Source organism: Catharus ustulatus, chromosome 10, assembly GCF_009819885.2.
Source record: "Catharus ustulatus isolate bCatUst1 chromosome 10, bCatUst1.pri.v2, whole genome shotgun sequence".
Taxonomy (NCBI): Eukaryota; Metazoa; Chordata; class Aves; order Passeriformes; family Turdidae; genus Catharus; species Catharus ustulatus.
The window spans coordinates 26,072,401-26,091,662 of NC_046230.1; the positions used below are offsets into that span (position 1 = coordinate 26,072,401).

The 19,262-nt window shown below is 52.5% G+C and overlaps 2 protein-coding genes across 2 annotated transcripts; both read left to right on the forward strand.

Annotated features, from left to right (window-relative positions):
* The first annotated feature begins 605 nt into the window (after positions 1 to 605).
* Positions 606 to 2,162, forward strand: GPR87 (G protein-coupled receptor 87). Its single transcript, XM_033069119.1, has 2 exons — positions 606 to 639; positions 1,132 to 2,162. The coding sequence occupies exons 1-2, from the start codon at positions 606 to 608 to the stop codon at positions 2,160 to 2,162; spliced, it is 1,065 nt and encodes a 354-aa protein (XP_032925010.1).
* Positions 2,163 to 10,096: 7,934 nt separating this feature from the next.
* P2RY14 (purinergic receptor P2Y14) lies at positions 10,097 to 19,244 on the forward strand. Its single transcript, XM_033068798.1, has 3 exons — positions 10,097 to 10,158; positions 14,951 to 15,039; positions 16,746 to 19,244. The coding sequence occupies exon 3, from the start codon at positions 16,764 to 16,766 to the stop codon at positions 17,775 to 17,777; it is 1,014 nt and encodes a 337-aa protein (XP_032924689.1). The 5' UTR covers positions 10,097 to 10,158; positions 14,951 to 15,039; positions 16,746 to 16,763; the 3' UTR covers positions 17,778 to 19,244.
* Positions 19,245 to 19,262: the final 18 nt, after the last annotated feature.

Sequence of the window (19,262 nt, forward strand, 5' to 3'; positions counted from 1 at the left end):
TCCCAGGAAAGTTTTGCAATGTAGTTTTTGACTACATTTGCATACTGACAGAGGAAAGAACAATTTGGAGCACCTCCTTACGAACTGGTATTGCCAAAATCCCTTTGAACAATGCCAAACATGGTGATGCCATCATGGCACACACGACTTTCTGCAGGTTTCAGTGTTCTTTGTGTGCCAGTTTCTATGAAAAAGGAACAGGAACTTTCATTTCCACCCCAATCCGGGGGATACACTATGAAGTTATACGCACATATCTCATAATTTCCGGTGAAACTTTTTTATTTCGAGAAATGAGTGATGATTTAAAAAAAAAAATCCCCTCATGGTCATCCATCACTGAAATGAGCAAGAAGAGAGTCATGAAGAACAGACCCACTGTGCAGTACCTGCCCCTCACTGGGAATTCCACAGGCAGCTCCTTGCACAGGCTCCTCTCCATGCAGGGCACAGGACGTGGGCTCTTGTATTGTGCTTTGCTTTTAATTTGGATTTTTTTTCCCCAGAACATCACCCTGGCACAGGCCCTGCTGCATCCCAGACCCACGGCCGCCAGTGGGACTCCTGAAGAGCCTTTCAGCTGAAAACCTACAGCAGCACAAAGGATGGGGTACAATTTGTCCTATGGAAAACTGCCAGGTGAAATAACAATGGGAATAGAAGTGATTGATAAGTGTTTGTTTGATTACTGCCCACATTTGATAGAAATCAGCCACTGCAGCAGGAGCTGTCTCAGCACTGCCCAGCACTGCCCCACAGCCTGGTTTGCCTCACCAGCCGAGGGCAGAGCATAAACAACGTGAAACAAAGTGTACTGCCATTTTATGGCAGAGTTTATGAGCTTTCCACAAATATTTACATATGAAATCCTAAAATCCCCCGGAGACTGTGATTTTTAAATATATTTAAGTAAACTAAGTTGAAATGAGGGTTTTGATAGGCCTGAGGAGTCTCTCCAGAGCTCTGTCTCATGACAAACATCTCAGCTCACAAGTGGCGTTCTGTCAGGACAGCCAAGGGCTGACAGCCCTGATTTACGGCTCACCCCGACAGCCTGGGCTGCCCAGGGAGGACAGCTCCAAGCTGTCCCGCCTGTGGAAGCTTTAACCCTTGTTGTCCCCTGTTCCCCAGAGAGCCAGCTCAGCGCGGACAACAGCAGCTCGGCCAACGGCAGCGCCGCGGGGCGCCCTGCCCGCGACGAGTTCACCACCATCGTGCTGCCCCTGCTCTACCTCCTCATCTTCCTGGCCAGCCTGCTGCTCAACGGGCTGGCCGTCTGGATCTTCTTCCACATCAGGAACAAAACCAGCTTCATCTTTTACCTCAAGAACATCGTGGTGGCAGACCTGCTGATGACGCTGACGTTCCCCTTCAAGATCATCCAGGACTCGCGGCTGGGGCCGTGGCACTTCAACTCGCTGCTGTGCCGCTACAGCGCCGTGCTCTTCTACGCCAACATGTACACCACCATCGTCTTCCTGGGGCTCATCAGCATCGACCGCTACCTCAAGGTGGTGAAGCCCTTCGGGGACTCCAGGATGTACAGCATCACCTTCACCAAGGTGCTGTCAGCCTGCGTCTGGGTGGTGATGGCGTTCCTGGCGCTGCCCAACCTCATCCTCACCAACGGGTACCCCACCCGCAGGAACGTGGACGACTGCCTGAAGCTCAAGTCGCCCCTGGGAGTCAAGTGGCACTCGGCTGTCGTCTACATCAACACCTGCATGTTCGTGGTGGTGCTGGTGGTGCTGATAGGCTGCTACATTGCCATCTCCAGGTACATCTATAAATCCAGCAAGCAGTTCATCAGCTCCTCCAGCCGCAAGAGGAAGCACAACCAGAGCATCAGGGTGGTCGTGGCCGTGTTCTTCACCTGCTTTCTGCCCTACCACTTGTGCCGGATACCCTTCACTTTCAGTCATCTGGACAAAATTTTAGATGACTCTGCACATAAAATCCTGTACTACTGTAAGGAAATGACGCTGTTCCTGTCCGCGTGCAATGTCTGCCTGGACCCAATCATTTATTTTTTCATGTGTCGCTCATTCTCGCGGCGGCTGTTCAGGAAATCCAACATGAGAACCAGGAGCGAGAGCATCAGGTCCCTGCAGAGCGTCAGGAGGTCAGAGGTGCGCATCTACCACGAGTACACCGACGTCTGAGGGACGCTGCTGGCCTGTGGGGTGCCTGTATATCCTGTAAATAAAATGCCTTTGAGTATCTGAGCACAGAGCTCTTGAAGGGACGCACAGACACGTTCAGTGTTGGTGCCAGCTCACCCACATCCAGCTCAGGCTCCATCCCCCAGGGCCCAGGCTCACTCTGGGGCTGGGGGCTGCTCTGCTGGTGCCCAGGGTGGCTCACTGGGTGGTTTAGAAGCCAACACGAGGCTGCCTCAGCTCAGAGAACAGCCCTGAGCTCAGGGGGCTGCAGCCAGCACAGACCCCTGGCCTGGACAGGATCCACTGGGAGCAACCAGCTCCCCAGGGTGCAAGGAGGGAGGAGGAGAAGGAGGTGCAGGGGAGGAGGTGGCACAGCCCCCAGGGACCTCAGTGTGACCCTCAGCCGAGCCCTGTGCCACCAGGCTCTGTGCCACCAGGCTCTGTGCCACCAGGCTCTGTGCCCACCCCAGGCTCCGTGCCCCTCGTGGTGCCAGCAGCTCCATCCCACCCAGGGCTTGCACTGAGCCCAGTGATGTCCAGTTTGTCCTGGGCTCACTGGGCATTAATTCCCATTTAATGGAGCCCCCAAGGGCGGGCTGGCAGAGCTGCAGGTGCCCTGGGCAGGCTGTGCTCCCTGCCAGCCCGGGCTGCAGTGCAGCTGCACCAGCAGGAGATGGCAACAGCCACCAGCCAGCGCCTCACTCACAGAAGGACTTTCCTTCTAATACACAAAAACAAAAAGGGTTTGACAGGAAAGCCCTGAAAATGCAGCACTCAAATAACAAGATTAAGTTCTGCATGAGAACATCTTACATAAAGTTTTCCACTGGAAGGCTGGTTTCTTTCTTCTATTTTTTTTAAACACTATTGGTTTAGGTTTAGATTTTGGTTTATGAATAATTAAGAAGTTGAAATGCAAGTATGATAATATTTGGATTAATGCAAGTATTATGAAACCACTTACATGATCAGGGGAGAACATTTCTGGAAAGGAAGACAGAATACTTTGGGTATTTATCCTACTTTAAATAAAAATACTTTAAATGGCTAAAATACCACAGACAAACCCTGTTTCCCAACCAGCTCTGTAAAAAGCTGTTCACACACACCAGACAAGTTCTGAGACCAACTCTGCCATCCTGCACCCTAGGCAGTCCAGGCACATAAGAACCATATTGAGAGAACTGTTCTGGGGACTGGCTTGCACAGCTTTAATCCTCACAGGCACCAAATGAAATGAAATTAATGAAATGAAAGCATTTAGTACTGGAAGATCATCTCTGTGTGCAGACATTCCTGATCAAAGACTGTCCTCAAAGGTCTTACATGGTTAAAGCAAATCAACACTGAGTGCTTCTGGTCTCCCTTTTACAACTGCAAACCACCAAGGGTTTAAGACTTGTTAAACTGTGCCTGATGATTGCTGTGGTAAATCCACAGTGACCTTTCCCCACATGGGATTCCCACACAAGCCCAGCAAAGCCCAGAGAGCCTCTCCAGAGGCAAAACCCCTGCTGGTCCCCAGCCAGAGGACACCAAAGGAGGGGACAGCAGGCCAGGGTGTGGGACTGTGACACAACCAGGTGGGCACCTGCGTCCCTGAGAGTGCTGGGTGTCCTCTGGACAGGCTGCACACGTATTTCTGCCTAGAGGATGGATTTTCATGGTGCTTCCTCCTGGGAGAGACACTGATGCTGATCCCTCATCAGAGCCTTCCACCAAAAAAATGTTACCCAAAGCAGCCACACTCAGGGGATGGATGGATGTCCAAATCAGCCACACTCAGGTGATGGGGATGCCCAAATCAGCCACTCCCAGGGGATGGGGTGTACCCAGAGCAGCCACACTCAGGGGATGGATGGAGGATGACCAAATCAGCCACTCTCAGGGGATTGGATGGGGAATGACCAAATCAGCCACTCTCAGATGATGGGGAATGCTCAGAGCAGCCACTCTCAGGTGATGGATGGAGGATGACCAAATCAGCCACTCTCAGGGGATTGGATGGGGAATGACCAAATCAGCCACTCTCAGATGATGGGGAATGCTCAGAGCAGCCACTCTCAGGTGATGGATGGAGGATGACCAAATCAGCCACTCTCAGGGGATTGGATGGGGAATGACCAAATCAGCCACTCTCAGATGATGGGGAATGCTCAGAGCAGCCACTCTCAGGTGATGGATGGAGGATGACCAAATCAGCCACTCTCAGGGGATTGGATGGGGAATGACCAAATCAGCCACTCTCAGATGATGGGGAATGCTCAGAGCAGCCACTCTCAGGTGATGGATGGAGGATGACCAAATCAGCCACTCTCAGATGATGGGGATGCCCAAATCAGCCACTCTCAGGGGATGGGGTGTACCCAGAGCAGCCACACTCAGGGGATGGATGGAGGATGACCAAATCAGCCACACTCAGGGGATGGGGAATGACCAAATCAGTCACTCTCAGGGGATGGGGTGCTGCCCTGCAAAGCACACCCTGAAGAACAGTTCCCCCTCTCCAGGGACCAAAGGCACAAAGCAATCAGCAGTTTCTGGGAAGTGTCCCAGCCCCATAGGAAATGTGGGAAGGGCAAACAGGGCCATGCACTCCCAGCACTGTCAGTCCCCCCAGAGCAGCCCACGCTCCTTGGCAGGATGTGTCTGTGACAGCCCTGTGACCATCACTGCTTTGGACACACTCAGCTCTTTGATGCCATTTGTGAAGCATTTTCTCAGGGCTAAAAATTAATTATACCTCAACATCCCAATCCCCGAACAACAGATAACTACATTTAATTTTTCCAGCTTTGACATGGAATTTTGGTCTCTGAGAGTTCATCTTGAAAGAAAAAGCTACAAGGAAGTTGTACAGAAAGTCTCAGGCCCTGACCAGTCCCTTTCAGAGTCACACCAGGGCAGACATGGACATAAACTGGGGCTGTGCAGTCCCACAGACCCGGTTTGAAGAGGAAACACAGTTTTCTGGGTGGAAGTACAACAGCAGATCTGACCCAAGAGTGCAAGGAGCAATTCCTGAACAACTGAACAATTCGTTAACATCTGGGATTTTTTACATTCTGGAAGATTTGCTTTACAGTGTAACTCAAATGTAATTCTATCTTACATGTTCTGATTGAATAGCCAAGGCAGAGCTCTTCATACCAAACAATTATTGTGGGAGAAATGTGTTTTGAGCCTGTACTCAGAGCCAGCTCCAGATCACTCCTGGTGCAGGACTTATTACATTTATTTTGTGCTCTGCTTCTGTGGTTTCTCCAGTAATGACCTTTCCTGTGATTTTCCACCAGTGCAGCTTCACAGGAACCCTAAAAAAGGAAACTAAACCCACCTAAATTTCTAAAACTGTCTTTGCATCATCACCCAGCAGCCACCCGAGCAGGATGAGGCGGGGGGAAGCACAGATAAGCAGAGTGGCCGTGGCAGCCTCGCCCAGCTGTGCTCAGGGCTGGAAGCATAAAATGCAAAATGAAGAAAATGCAAAACTCAGCATGCCATGGAGCCACGGTGTGGGCACCAAACAGGATGGAGGTCCTGTGGTCTGTGTTACCCAGAAATGCTCTGCAAACCCACCCCGACCTACACATCAGTCTGTAAAATGCACCCACAAACAGCACGAGGTCTGAGTGCAGTCCCACCCACTGAGCTCTGCACACAGCGGTGTCTCAGGATAAAGGACTCCCCAACTCTGTATCTAACTGGGGATGAGCATTCAACACGAAATTGCAGGGGCAGATCTATGGGTTTGCCCTCCTCACCCTCCCCAGAAGAGACACCACCTGGTAACTTTTTTGTCCACATTAAAGTGGAAAAGATAAAGGAGTTATTTGCGCAGTTTTTGAGGAGAGTTTATCTTGCACGCAAAAGGAAATCAAAAGCTCCCCATTTCCTGAAAAGGTTACAGATGCAGAATGTGTGATTCTGAAGTCAGAAATGAGGTGCTTTAAAAACAGTTCTTTGGAGAGACACGGGAGAAATTGCAAAAATGATGTCTTTGAAGTACAAATGTGCAACTAGGAAAAGTTCTGTCTGCGGCTGAAAGACAAGAGAACCATCTGCAGGAAAGCCTGCTTTGTCTCAGTAAGGAAAATTCCTTAATCAAATCCCCTATGGAGCATTTCCTGATTCAGTCCAGCACAGCCCCTCCCTCAGCACCCCTCTCTTGCCACCCCACAAGGCAAAAAGACAGAACGTGCAAGGTGCAGTGGTGAGCTCAGGGGCTGCCCCACGAGCAGGCACACACACCCACCCACCACCAAACAAAACCGAGCACACAGCATTCCCTGGCACGTCTGACAGGGTAAAAGCCCAGCTAGAAGTCCTGCAATATTCTTTTAATTAGCTGGCCTTCTAGGGGGATTATCCTTGTAAAATATTTGTCTTGTTCATCCTGCTTTTGGCAATTCCCAGGGCTGGCTGCTGATACCCATGATCTGCATGAGCTCACGTTCAGCAGGGCTGGAAGCACTGGCAGCTCTCAGCAGGGCTGGAAGGGCAGAGGTGAGCCCTGGGCACAGACACCCCTCTGCATGGCAATGGTTTGGTGCTGGAAGGTCCTGCCCTGGAACTCGAGCCAGAGCCACCAGCCCCAGCAGAGACTGCAGAGCTGCCACCCCAGCCCACCCTGCTGCCACCCCAGCCACCCTACTGCCACCCCAGCCCACCCTGCTGCTGCCACCCCAGCCCACCCTGCTTCCACCCCAGCCCACCCTGCTGCCACCCCAGCCCACCCTGCTGTCACCCCAGCCCACCCTGCTGCCACCCCAGCCACCCTGCTGCCACCCCAGCCACCCTGCCACCCCAGCCACCCTGCTGTCACCCCTGCCCACCCTGCTGCCACCCCAGCCCACCCCGCTGCTGTCACCCCAACCCACCCTGCTGCCACCCCAGCCCACCCTGCTGCCACCCCAGCCCACCCTGCTGCTGCCACCCCAGCCCACCCTGCTGTCACCCCAACCCACCCTGCTGCCACCCCTGCCCACCCTGCTGCCACCCCAGCCCACCCTGTCACCCCAGCCCACCCTGCTGCTGCCACCCCAGCCCATCCTGCTGCCACCCCAGCCCACCCTGCTGCCACCCCAACCCACTCTGCTGCCACCCCAGCCACCCTGCTGTCACCCCAGCCCACCCTGCTGTTGTCACCCCAGCCCACCCTGCTGTTGTCACCCCAGCCCACCCTGCTGTCACCCCAGCCCTCCCTGCTGCTGCCACCCCAGCCCACCCTGTCACCCCAGCCCACCCTGCTGTCACAGCCACGGGAACAACCTGGGCACCCCCACGTCTTTGTCACCCCAGCAGTTCTCCCCTCCCTGGCTCTGCTTTCTCCAGCCATGGGACAGAAGTCCATCAGCAGGATCCAAAAGGATTCCCTTCTTAGGGCCTGAGCTCAGACAAAACATTGACAGGTTCCTTTCATAAAACGACCAGCAGTAGGGAATTTTGGATTTTGGGGGAAGAAGCAGACTCGTATGGCAGAAGGTAAAATCCATTCTCAGTTTGTTGTTAAGCCAGCTGAAGCGTGTGGTGAAGTGCAGGGCCTGCCAGTGACCCCTCTCAGAAACCCTTCAGGAGCAGCAGCCATATCTCGAGATCCTCAATCACTGCGTTTGGCTGGCATTTTGGAAAAATACCCATGTTTGTATAACAGAGCAGCCTCTTGGTTTGCCCTGCTGGCCAGAGCCATTCCAGCAGGGTGAAGCTGTACACAGAGCTCAGGCACCCCACCCTCTCCTTGAGCCCTTAATCCTCTGCCCTGGACAACTGCTTACTTCTCACTGAAAAAATTATCTGTGCTGCAGCATGTAATCCATCACAGACTGGTATCTTACACTGGAAAACACTGCACTAACTCTTCTTTGGGGCATCCCATGCTCCTTTCTGTCTTAGATAGCCCACAGCTTTTGAACCAAAGCCTCACCTGATTCCCTGCTGTCATCCCTGCTCCAAGACATGACCACGGGGTGCATGGGAAGAGAGGAGCAGCTTGGCTGAGTGGTGTCTTCTGGGGAGCTCCTGAGGAGCCTCGGGCACCGTTTGTTCTGCCTGATCCAGAGGGGAAGGCGAAATTGTCAATAAAACCAACACCAGAACTGAAATTGTAATGAAACCAGCACCCAAAGGCATCACCCCAAAGCCATGGATTGAGCACTGCAGCTTTGGGCTGTGAGAGCCAGCAGGGACACAGGATCTCTCAATCTCAGGATTGAGAGAGGGGCAAGAGAACTGCCAGGAATGTACAGACCCTTCTGCCTCTCAAGACAGCCCCTTACTGCACAGAGAGACACTCAATGAAATTTGGGGGCAGGAAGGGGCTGGAGGCTCAAGGTAACTCACAGTGGCCCCAGGTAAAGGATGTGGACGTGGCAACACACAGGGAAAAGGTATTTGTGTTTCCCCGTGCCTTTGGGCCCTTCTCCTACACGGAGAAACCCTCACAGAAGGGAATTGTGTATTTTCTGTAGGGTTTAGGTGACACACTGCAAAGCACAGCTCAAGTCCTGCACGAAATGTTTACTTGCTCTAAGGTACACAATGTACATATCTCACAATTCCTGAATAAACATTTACACCTCCATTTACCTTCCCAAACCTCAGCTCTCTCTCAGAATATGCTCCTTTCCTACATCCACAGAGGAAATATTAGCTCTTCCATTACCAGACATTCCCGCTAATTCTTTGATTTCGAAGCCTCCCAGAGAATTTACGGGAAGAACGGGAAGGTTAAAAGAACAGCAGAAAAAATAAGAAAAAGAGAAACAGAAACCGAAGTCCCATCAAGTATTCCCAGAATCCGTCTCCCAGCCCCAGCAGGCAGCACTCGAGCCGTGGCTCCGGTTCAAAGCCCCAGGCACAGCCGCAGCTCCCGGGGCGGGATGCGTCACAGCCAAGGTCGCGGCCAGCCCTGGGAACAGCTCGGGAAAATCCAGCTCCGGCAGCTCAGCCCTGCTGCTTGAGCCTGTCCGAGAGCTGCCAGGGCGGGCTCCGAGGGACTCCGGCCAGCTGCAGGCTGAGAGCCGGTCACAGCTGGACAGGGGCACGGCCACAGCCGGACAGGGGCACGGACACAGGAGCACGGCCACAGCTGGCCAGAGGCACGGCCACAGCCGGACAGGGGCACGGACACAGGAGCACGGCCACAGCTGGACAGGGGCACGGCCACAGCCGGACAGGGGCACGGCCACAGCTGACCAGGGGCACGGCCACAGCCGGACAGGGGCACGGCCACAGCCGGACACGGCCACAGGGGCACGGCCACAGCTGACCAAGGGCACGGCCACAGGGGCACGGCCACAGCTGGCCAGGGGCACGGCCACAGGGGCACGGCCACAGCTGGCCAGGGGCACGGCCACAGCTGGCCAGGGGCACGGCCACAGCTGGCCAGAGGCACGGCCACAGCTGGCCAGGGGCACGGCCCGGCTCGCCAGCCCTTCCCCTTCCTCCCCGAAACCCCGCAGGGCTGCGCTGGCAGCGGCGGCAGCGCCCAGGGACAGCACCGGGACCGGCTCCGAACCGGCAGAACCATCCCGGGACCGGTTCCGAACCGGCAGAACCATCCCGGAGCGGTTCCGAACGGGCAGAACCATCCCGGGACCGGGACCGGCTCGGAACGAGCAGCACCGGGATCGGGTCCGCACGGGCAGCACCGGGACCAGGACCGGCTCCGAACGGGCAGAACCATCCCGGGACCGGCTCCGAACGGGCAGAACCATCCCGGAGCGGCTCCGAACGGGCAGAACCATCCCGGGACCGGGACCGGCTCCGAACCGGCAGAACCATCCCGGGACCGGCTCCACGCGGGTAGCATCGGGATCGGGTCCGCACGGGCAGCACCGGGATCGGGACCGGCTCCGCACGGGCAGAACCATCCCGGAGCGGCTCCTCGCAGACAGAACCATCCCGGTACCGGGACCGGCTCCCGGCTGTTCCCAAGGGTTCGGTGGGCACAGCAGAGCACAGAGGGACCCCGCACTTCTGCACCGCTCCTGTCCAGGTGAGACACCCCTCCCTCCCTCCCTCCCTCCCATCACCGGTCCCGCAAACGCTCTCGATCACTCTCGGCTGTCCTTAAGGAACTGCCACTGCAATTTTGCTTTTTAAATTGGCAAATAAGGTGAGCATCCACGAGTTCTGCTGAGCACCAGCAGCTAATAGCACAAATGAGCAGTTTTAACTAACTGCAGAAAGCGGTACAGAAACTGCTGGTCAGGCTCCAGCTGTGCCGGCAGACGGAGGACCCACAGGCAAGTATTCCTCTCATCTGCCTTAAAAAGATATTTTTCTTAAGCGACTACATTTAATTTCTGACTGAGGAAATATAAATCATAGTTTAGAACATCAGAAAACAAAAATAAAATATTTGAATGACAAATGCTACTATTAAAATATAATATTAAAGGGGAAAACTCCCTTGAGATTCATTTCACTACTTTTAAAAACCTAGTTTTTAGACAATGAATCTAACAATCATTAAAATGTTTTAAAACATTTTACCATAAAACCAGGGCTCTGGTTTTAGCTGGGATAGAGTTAATTTTCTCCCAGTAGCTGGTACAGAAATGTGTTTGAGTTTGGGATGAGCATGTTGATTAAACCCTGATGGTTTATCAGGGTTGATAAGCAGGGCTTGCACCAAGTCAAAGACTTCCCAGATTCTCATGCCCTGCCAGTGGCATGTTTTCCTTGGGGTTTATCTCTCTCCTTGGTATTTTCCTTCATTACTATCTATTGTTATTGTTATTATCATTATTACTATTTTCTTAAACTACTCTTAGCTGACCTAACATTTCCTTTCACGTCCAGCACTCCCCAAGTCCAGTGTGATAACTGATGTGAGATAGGAAGGATCTCAGTGGGGGGAATTTGAGGCTTAATTTTAAAAAATGAGTATTTGAGTTAGAAATTAAAATTATGCTATGTGCAAAGAGCTCAAAGCATTGCCCAAGTTTCCATCTGAGTATCAGGGTTTGCACAGGTACTTCACAGACTACAATTTTCTGCAGCTAAAAGCGTGCTGAATAATGAATACTCTTTGTCTAAAAACAGAAATAAAAAGAGAATTTAAAATTTAGCTTAACAGGAAGACAAACCTGTTAAATTTCTGATTCAAAAGAGCATGGAGACTGCTGGACAGGAAGAAGAAATGAAAGAGTTACTGGTGGTTTTTGCCACACAGAAATGCAGTTCTGCCCTTGAGGTGTCCCGACACTGTGCCCCAAGGAGCCCAAGGCTTTAATGGGAAATACAGGATCTTATCTTCTGTTCTGTGTACCTGCTGGCTCTCCTGTGCTCTGTGTGTCCCTGCTGGCTCTCCTGTGCTCTCTGTGTGTCCCTGCTGGCTTTCCTGTACTCTGCTGGCTCTCCTGTGCTCTCTGTGTGTCCCTGCTGGCTCTCCTGTGCTCTCTGTGTCCCTGCTGGCTCTCCTGTGCTCTGTGTGTCCCTGCTGGCTCTCCTGTGCTCTGTCTGTGTGTCCTGCTGGCTCTCCTGTGCTCTGTGTGTCCCTGCTGGCTCTCCTGTGCTCTCTGTGTCCCTGCTGGCTCTCCTGTGCTCTGTGTGTGTGTCCCTGCTGGCTCTCCTGTGCTCTCTGTGTGTCCCTGCTGGCTCTCCTGTGCTCTGTGTGTCCCTGCTGGCTCTCCTGTGCTCTGTGTGTGTGTCCCTGCTGGCTCTCCTGTGCTCTGTGTGTCCCTGCTGGCTCTCCTGTGCTCTGTGTCCCTGCTGGCTCTCCTGTGCCCTGTGTGTCCCTGCTGGCTCTCCTGTGCTCTGTGTGTGTGTCCCTGCTGGCTCTCCTGTGCTCTGTGTGTGTGTCCCTGCTGGCTCTCCTGTGCTCTGTGTGTCCCTGCTGGCTCTCCTGTGCTCTCTGTGTGTGTCCCTGCTGGCTCTCCTGTGCTGTGTGTGTGTCCCTGCTGGCTCTCCTGTGCTCTGTGTGTGTGTCCCTGCTGGCTCTCCTGTGCTCTCTGTCCCTGCTGGCTCTCCTGTGCTCTCTGTGTGTGTCCCTGCTGGCTCTCCTGTGCTCTCTGTGTCCCTGCTGGCTCTCCTGTGCTCTCTGTGTCCCTGCTGGCTCTCCTGTGCTCTGTGTGTGTGTCCCTGCTGGCTCTCCTGTGCTCTGTGTGTGTCCCTGCTGGCTCTCCTGTGCTCTGTGTCCCTGCTGGCTCTCCTGTGCTCTGTGTGTCCCTGCTGGCTCTCCTGTGCTCTCTGTGTCCCTGCTGGCTCTCCTGTGCTCTGTGTGTCCCTGCTGGCTCTCCTGTGCTCTGTGTGTCCCTGCTGGCTCTCCTGTGCTCTGTGTGTGTCCCTGCTGGCTCTCCTGTGCTCTCTGTGTGTCCCTGCTGGCTCTCCTGTGCTCTGTGTGTCCCTGCTGGCTCTCCTGTGCTCTGTCTGTCCCTGCTGGCTCTCCTGTGCTCTGTGTGTGTGTGTCCCTGCTGGCTCTCCTGTGCCCTGTGTCCCTGCTGGCTCTCCTGTGCCCTGTGTGTGTGTCCCTGCTGGCTCTCCTGTGCTCACTGTGTGTCCCTGCTGGCTCTCCTGTGCTCTGTGTGTGTGTCCCTGCTGGCTCTCCTGTGCTCTGTGTGTGTCCCTGCTGGCTCTCCTGTGCTCTGTGTGTGTGTCCCTGCTGGCTCTCCTGTGCTCTGTGTGTGTCCCTGCTGGCTCTCCTGTGCTCTGTGTGTGTGTCCCTGCTGGCTCTCCTGTGCTCTGTGTGTGTGTCCCTGCTGGCTCTCCTGTGCTCTGTGTGTGTGTCCCTGCTGGCTCTCCTGTGCTCTGTGTGTGTCCCTGCTGGCTCTCCTGTGCTCTGTGTGTGTCCCTGCTGGCTCTCCTGTGCTCTCTGTGTGTCCCTGCTGGCTCTCCTGTGCTCTGTGTGTGTCCCTGCTGGCTCTCCTGTGCTCTGTGTGTGTGTCCCTGCTGGCTCTCCTGTGCCCTGTGTGTGTGTCCCTGCTGGCTCTCCTGTGCTCACTGTGTGTCCCTGGCACCGGCACTGCACATCCCGCATCCAACACCGCCAAATCCCGCACTGCCACATCCCGCACCGGCACCGCCACACCCGACACCGACACCAGACCCTCCCTTCCTGCCCCCTGCGACAGGAATGCCACCCATTCCTTCTGCCATCCCAATTCCAGCGTTCATCCTATTTCCCCCCCTGCATTCTATGACAGACAAGGGCTCCCACCCAACATGCCACTTCCAGAGGCTAAAATAGCCCATTAGTGTATTTTACATACTTTTAGTCTCTTAAGGACAAAAACCCAGACATTGCCCTATGACAAAGTCATAATAAGAGCAGTAAATAGCAAAATTGGAGTCTCTTGGCAAACTTGCCACAAGCCAAATGCACCAGCAGATCTCCACAGCCAGCGCTGCAGTGCCTGCCAGAGGAGAGCAGCACTTCCAGCAGGGACCCTGAGTGTCTGCTGGCATGCACCCCCAGGCTGCCAGGCTGGGGTGGTGTTTGGGGACACACAGAAGGGTCAGAGCAGCCCTGACCGTGCTCGGTGTTTGGGGCAGGTTTCCCTCAGGCAGCCCCTGCCCACACACAGCTGCTCCTGAGCACCCTTCTGCCCCACAGGGACACCCTCAGCAGCTTTGCCACTGGATCACACCAGCACGGACAGCACTGCAAGCTCTGCAGTACCAGCATTCCTGCCACATTAGACAGAAAATCTTAAAATAAGATTCTTCTTTCAGCACACTCAGCACAACTCGCGATGGTTGTGGTGTGTGTTGTGCTTCCTCCTTCTCCAGCTTCCTCCCAACACCAGAGGTACCATCCAGCAGCATCACCTCCCCTCATTAACTCCATTTTGCAGTTCAAAAAAGATTTCTGGCAGTAGTGACCACGGTCACCACTTCCTGGCCCAGTAACTCTATTACATATTTATTAAACAGCTGCATTAGTTTCCATAAATAGATAAAATGTGCACTTGGAACTACACGACCTCTGGTAAGTTCAAGGTAAATAAATATATAAATAAGACAACTTATAAATATTATTCTCATGTTCAGTAAAGCAGGGTGAACAGAAGTCACAGAAGTCAAGAATAGCCTTAATGTTACTGTGGAAGAGTCACAGGGGACAGCAGCAGAGCCTGACCCCAGCAGGGACCGAGCACTTGTAATGGTTTATCAGCTTCCTGTGCACTGCGCCAAGAAAATGTGATCTGCATGCTGAGAAAGTTCAGAACATTTTTATATTTTACCCAATCAATCTTGGTCATCTGGTGAGCGAAGTTTTCTGGTTTTGCAGAGCTAGCTGAGGTTATTCACGCAGAACCAATGAACTTTATGCTGGCCCAAGCATTTCGACAAGAACAGCACCAGAGGCTGTGTGCCACCCCTCCCCGATGTGGCACCAACATGTCCCCAGCTGGCAGGGGACAGGAAGGTGGCAGAGTTTGCTGCCAGTGCTGATCTACTCACAGCAGCAGGACAAGACCCTCCAAAAGGAGCCGAGGGTGAGGAGGTGACTCAAAGAGCTGATAAAGCTGAGTGTGAGGAGGTGACACAAAGAACTGCAAAAGCTGAGTGTGAGGAGGTGACACAAAGAACTGATAAAGCTGAGTGTGAGGAGGTGACACAAAGATAAAACAGAGAAACACAGGGCTGTGATGCTCGCACAGGAGCCTCCAGCCTTACCTGTGCAGGGACAGGGTTTAGTTTGAACACGACTGTCCCGTGTCTGTCCCTGCCCACTCCTGAAGCTCTCCTGAGAGATCTGGAGCCGTGTGCTCAGGGCTGTGCTGCAGGAGCCCTCGGTGACCCTGCCAGGACACAGCACCGTGTCTCTGTCTCTCCCACAGGTGTCCCAGCAGGAGCAGAGGCGCCGTGCCTGGGAATGGGCAGAGCTCTGGACCCTCAGCAGAGCAGCACAGCAGGCAGCTGAGGGGAGGTAAGGACATGACAACGACAGGGAAAGATGCACAGAGTGTGGCCTGGCCTGTGCCCCTCTCAGTGACAAACAGTTGATAAATCTGCTGGTATCAAATGTAAAATTCGTACAGGGTGTCCTCCGTGCTGCACAGACACCATGCACTTTACAAAGGTTTGATGTCCACATCTCTAGTCACACAGTTCTGGAATAATCCTTGGTTGTACGATGCCTCAGCACAAAACACACCTCATGAACTTCCAAACAATTGAATACCTGCCCCCAAGTCCAAGCACAGAAACACCCACCTGTGGGTGCTTGGCTGTACAAAACCCAGCAGAGAAGGAACAAGTTCTCAACGTACCATGTGCAGAGAGAGGGTCCTGCTGACACAGCCTGGAGGGAGAAAGTGAACAGGGACACAGCAGGAGAGAGCAGTTTTTAAATACACTGTGTTACTATTTAAATTAAAATGCCATTTGCCATTAGTCCAGAATTTGCCTCTGATTTCAGCACTATCACCCCAAGCTCTACCCACACCACCTGCCAGCTCTGACACACCTGTCCATGTTTAATACCTGCTCTCCAAACCTTCTTTTTCTTTTAAAAGCCAGCCAAACTAAATCAAATGCCTTGCTGACTGGGGCTGAGACACAAAGCCAGGGTGGCTGCTCTGGGATAGGGACCAGGCAGAGGTTTAGTGCAGCCTTTGGGTGTGCCCAGGTGACAAACCACCTCATGCTCCAGAGCACACCTGAGCTGATCAGCCTTTGCACCACCTGCAAGAGGCACAGAAAACAATGCATCAAAGGAGACATTTTTACCTATTTGAGAAAAAAAGTCAGTTTCTAGCTATTACAAGTTTGCATTCAGGCTCCAACCTTCTCCAGAGACAGCAGCTACTGACTCAGAATGGGGATAAAAGGAAATTCTTTATTCTCTAAAAGACAAGGTGGGTTTTTTCCCAGCTCCAAGGCACATATTTTCCAGTTGCCTAGGGTTTCACTTGCCAAATACAGCAGCATTATATTTATATCTATATTTGTTCTGCCCTCCCCACAGAGGATAATCCACCCCCACAAACATTCTGGCAAAGAAAAGCAGATGTGATTTCTTCTTGGAGATCCTTTAAAATGTAAATCTGACTGACTTGAAGAGCCAGCCCAAGCTCCCACATTACAGACTGACACACAGACACGCTCCTGTGTGCTGGGCATTTGCTTTAAACCAGCTGCACATGTGAGTTCCTTGCAAGGGAACACTTGGATAAATTGCCATACACTGGGTATCCTCTCACTTGTCCGACAGAAGAGGAGCTTTAACAGAACCTTTTGAGCAGGAATATTCATATCACTCATGTTTCATGGTAAATCAGTGTTAAAACCACCAGTCCTTAAGCACATGTCATTGCTCCTGAGTCACCAGCTCACAGCACGTGGGGTCTTGCTGGAGGAAAGGGACAGCCCTGGGCTGGGAGGTAACGGGTTAAAGGCAGGCAGAGAAGCAAATGGATCCTCTGTTCAAAGCAGCAACGTGCCCTGGGACATCACCAGAAAGGGAGATGGCCCCACTCAGAAAATCCCCTGCATTCCCTGCTGGGAGTGCTGGGGTGTGGGAACGTGGAAATCTCCGAGTTTGTTTGGCAGTGAGGGCAGAAAACTTTGAGCAATTAGCAGAAAGCCCAGCACCACCCCGCCCTGCTGAGCTCCTCTTCTCTCTGCTTCCAGGAATGAAGATACCCCAAGATGTTCAACTCCAGCAGCAACTCCTCAGGGAACAACTGCACGCACAGCACAGTGATCACCACGACCTTCATCCCGCTGCTCTACTGCCTCATCTTCCTCGTGGGGCTCTCGCTCAACGCCCTGGCAGCCTGGGTCTTCCTGCACGTCCCCAGCACCAAGAGTTTCATTGTCTATCTCAAGAACATCGCTGTGGCTGATCTCCTCATGAGCCTGACGTTTCCTTTCAAAATCCTGGCTGACTCTGAAATTGCACCCCCGGAGCTGAACCTGTTTGTGTGCAGGTACTCAGCAGTGGTGTTCTACATGAACATGTACATTGGCATCTCCTTCTTCGGCCTCATTGGGTTTGACAGGTACTACAAAATCGTAAAGCCTCTGTTCACCTCCTTTGTGCACACAGTGAGCTACAGCAAGGTGGTCTCTGTAATCATTTGGCTGTTACTAATGGCTGTGTCATTTCCAAATATGTTTTTAACCAATGAAATCACTAAAGACAGTTACTCCACAAAATGTATAGGTCTTAAAAGCGAGCTTGGCAGGCAGTGGCACAAAGCAACCACCTATGTTTGCACAGGGATTTTCTGGATTGTTTTTTTTCTGCTGATCATATTTTACACTTCAATATCCAAAAAAATATACAGCTCTTACAAAAAGTTCCGGAGGAACTCAGAACTGGCCAAGAGAAAAACCAGCAGGAACATATTCACCATCATGTTTGTGTTTGTCATTTGCTTTGTGCCCTACCACCTGTGCAGGACCCCGTACACCATGAGCCAGACCAGCTCCCACTTCTCCTGCCAGTCCCAAAAATCTCTGTTCTACGCCAAGGAGTTCACCCTGGTGCTGTCTGCTGCAAACGTCTGCCTCGACCCCATTATTTATTTTTTCCTCTGCCTCCCCTTCAGAGAAAAGCTGTATCAAAAACTGCATCTCAAGCTGAAAGCTTCAAGTGATGTTGAAATTTCTAAATCCAGAAGATCAAATACGCTTGGGGAAAGTATAAACATAGTGTAGGTTTGTGTCTCTACAATAATGTGCACTTCTGGAAGTTATTGATGACAAATGTCCCAGAGAAACAGAGCACACAGCAGCCAGCAGCAAACAGAGAGGGGCTCAGCACCAGGGGCTGCCTCTGTCCAAAGCCAGCTCTGCCTGTGCCAACATTCTCTGTGCTGTCCCAGTGATGCCCTGACTGACCCAGCTGGATCTCAGAAACACGAGGAGAGCCTGAGCAGCAATTCTGGAGCCCCAGGATGGTGGGGTCTCTGACAGGACCCTCCAACAGACCCCAACCACACCAGCCTGCTCCTCTGGACTCCCCTGAGCAGAAACAGGTCCTCACCAAACTGCAGCACCGCCCTGGTTGTGGGGCAGAAGGAGCAGGAGTGTCACAGAACCACCTGGGAACACACAAATGCAGCTGCCCAAAAACTCTGCTACACCTCAGTCCACAAAGAACTGTTTGCCCGTGATTTCTGCACAGCAGTAAAGCATTTCTGACTGGACCAAGGTAACAGCTGAAAGCCACCAACCTGCTCTATACAAATATAATCTCTTCTATAACTTTATTCTTCACATCAGCTTTTTTTTAAATTGATTTTATTATTGTACAGGGAAGACATACCAGGACCTAAAGTACCTGCTGAAGCTTTCAGACAGTGGCTCTGGAGCTGAATGCCTTCATTTTACTTTACAAAGAAGCCATAGGAACAGAAATAACAAGTCCTTCACCTTTCTGCCACTGCATTTCATTTTAGCCCACACAGATCTAGGGGTGAAAAATATTTAAACATTTGGTCCTTGCACCTTCTCTGAGGCTGTGGGTTTGTTCTCTTCATCCAACACCCCTGGACAGCAGCAGCAGGATTCCATCATTGCACAGGACTGCACTCCAGCCAAAGCTCTGGACACCTCCCCTGGGGTCACACTGAGATTTTGGAGCAGATCCAGCTCCATGCATTTCCCACCCACAGCAGAGCAGCTCCAGCCTGACCCCAGTGAGCACCAGTGCCCACCAGTGCCTGGGGCAGCCGGGGTGCCCTCGGGCTGTGGAAGCTGAAGCTGCCCACAGGGACTGCAGGAGAAGGCTTTGTTCTGGTTGTGTTTGTTAAAGAAAATACATTAAAGATATTTATATGGTTCTTTCAGAGCTGCCTGACTCTGTCAAACTGAGGCTCTGCAGGCTCTGCCCTCCAAGCCAGGGAACCTGCTGGGGAAGGGAATCTGGTGCTTTGTGGGAGATCTTTGGTCATTTATGGCAAAAACATTCGGTTCCCTACATGGCAGGGCTTGGTGTTTGCCTACATAAATTTACATGATTGCAGCTGTGAAAGATCACTGGCATAGACAGATGAGAACATCCCCACAATATAAATTTGAACAACTTCTTAATTGCTTTGCAAGCTTTGAAAAAAATGTTTATATTGTGCAATTGTTTCACACCTCACCAGATTACTGATATTGGAATGAGAAGAATCTACATGGGGATCAAAACCTGTG

Excerpts from the sequence above, each read along its gene's own strand:
- GPR87 (XM_033069119.1), top strand. The coding sequence starts at position 606 with ATGGGGTACAATTTGTCCTATGGAAAACTGCCAG. Across the intron at positions 640-1,131 it reads GTCCTATGGAAAACTGCCAG|AGAGCCAGCTCAGCGCGGAC; the intron begins GTGAAATAACAA and ends CCTGTTCCCCAG.
- P2RY14 (XM_033068798.1), top strand. The coding sequence starts at position 16,764 with ATGTTCAACTCCAGCAGCAACTCCTCAGGGAACAACTGCACGCACAGC.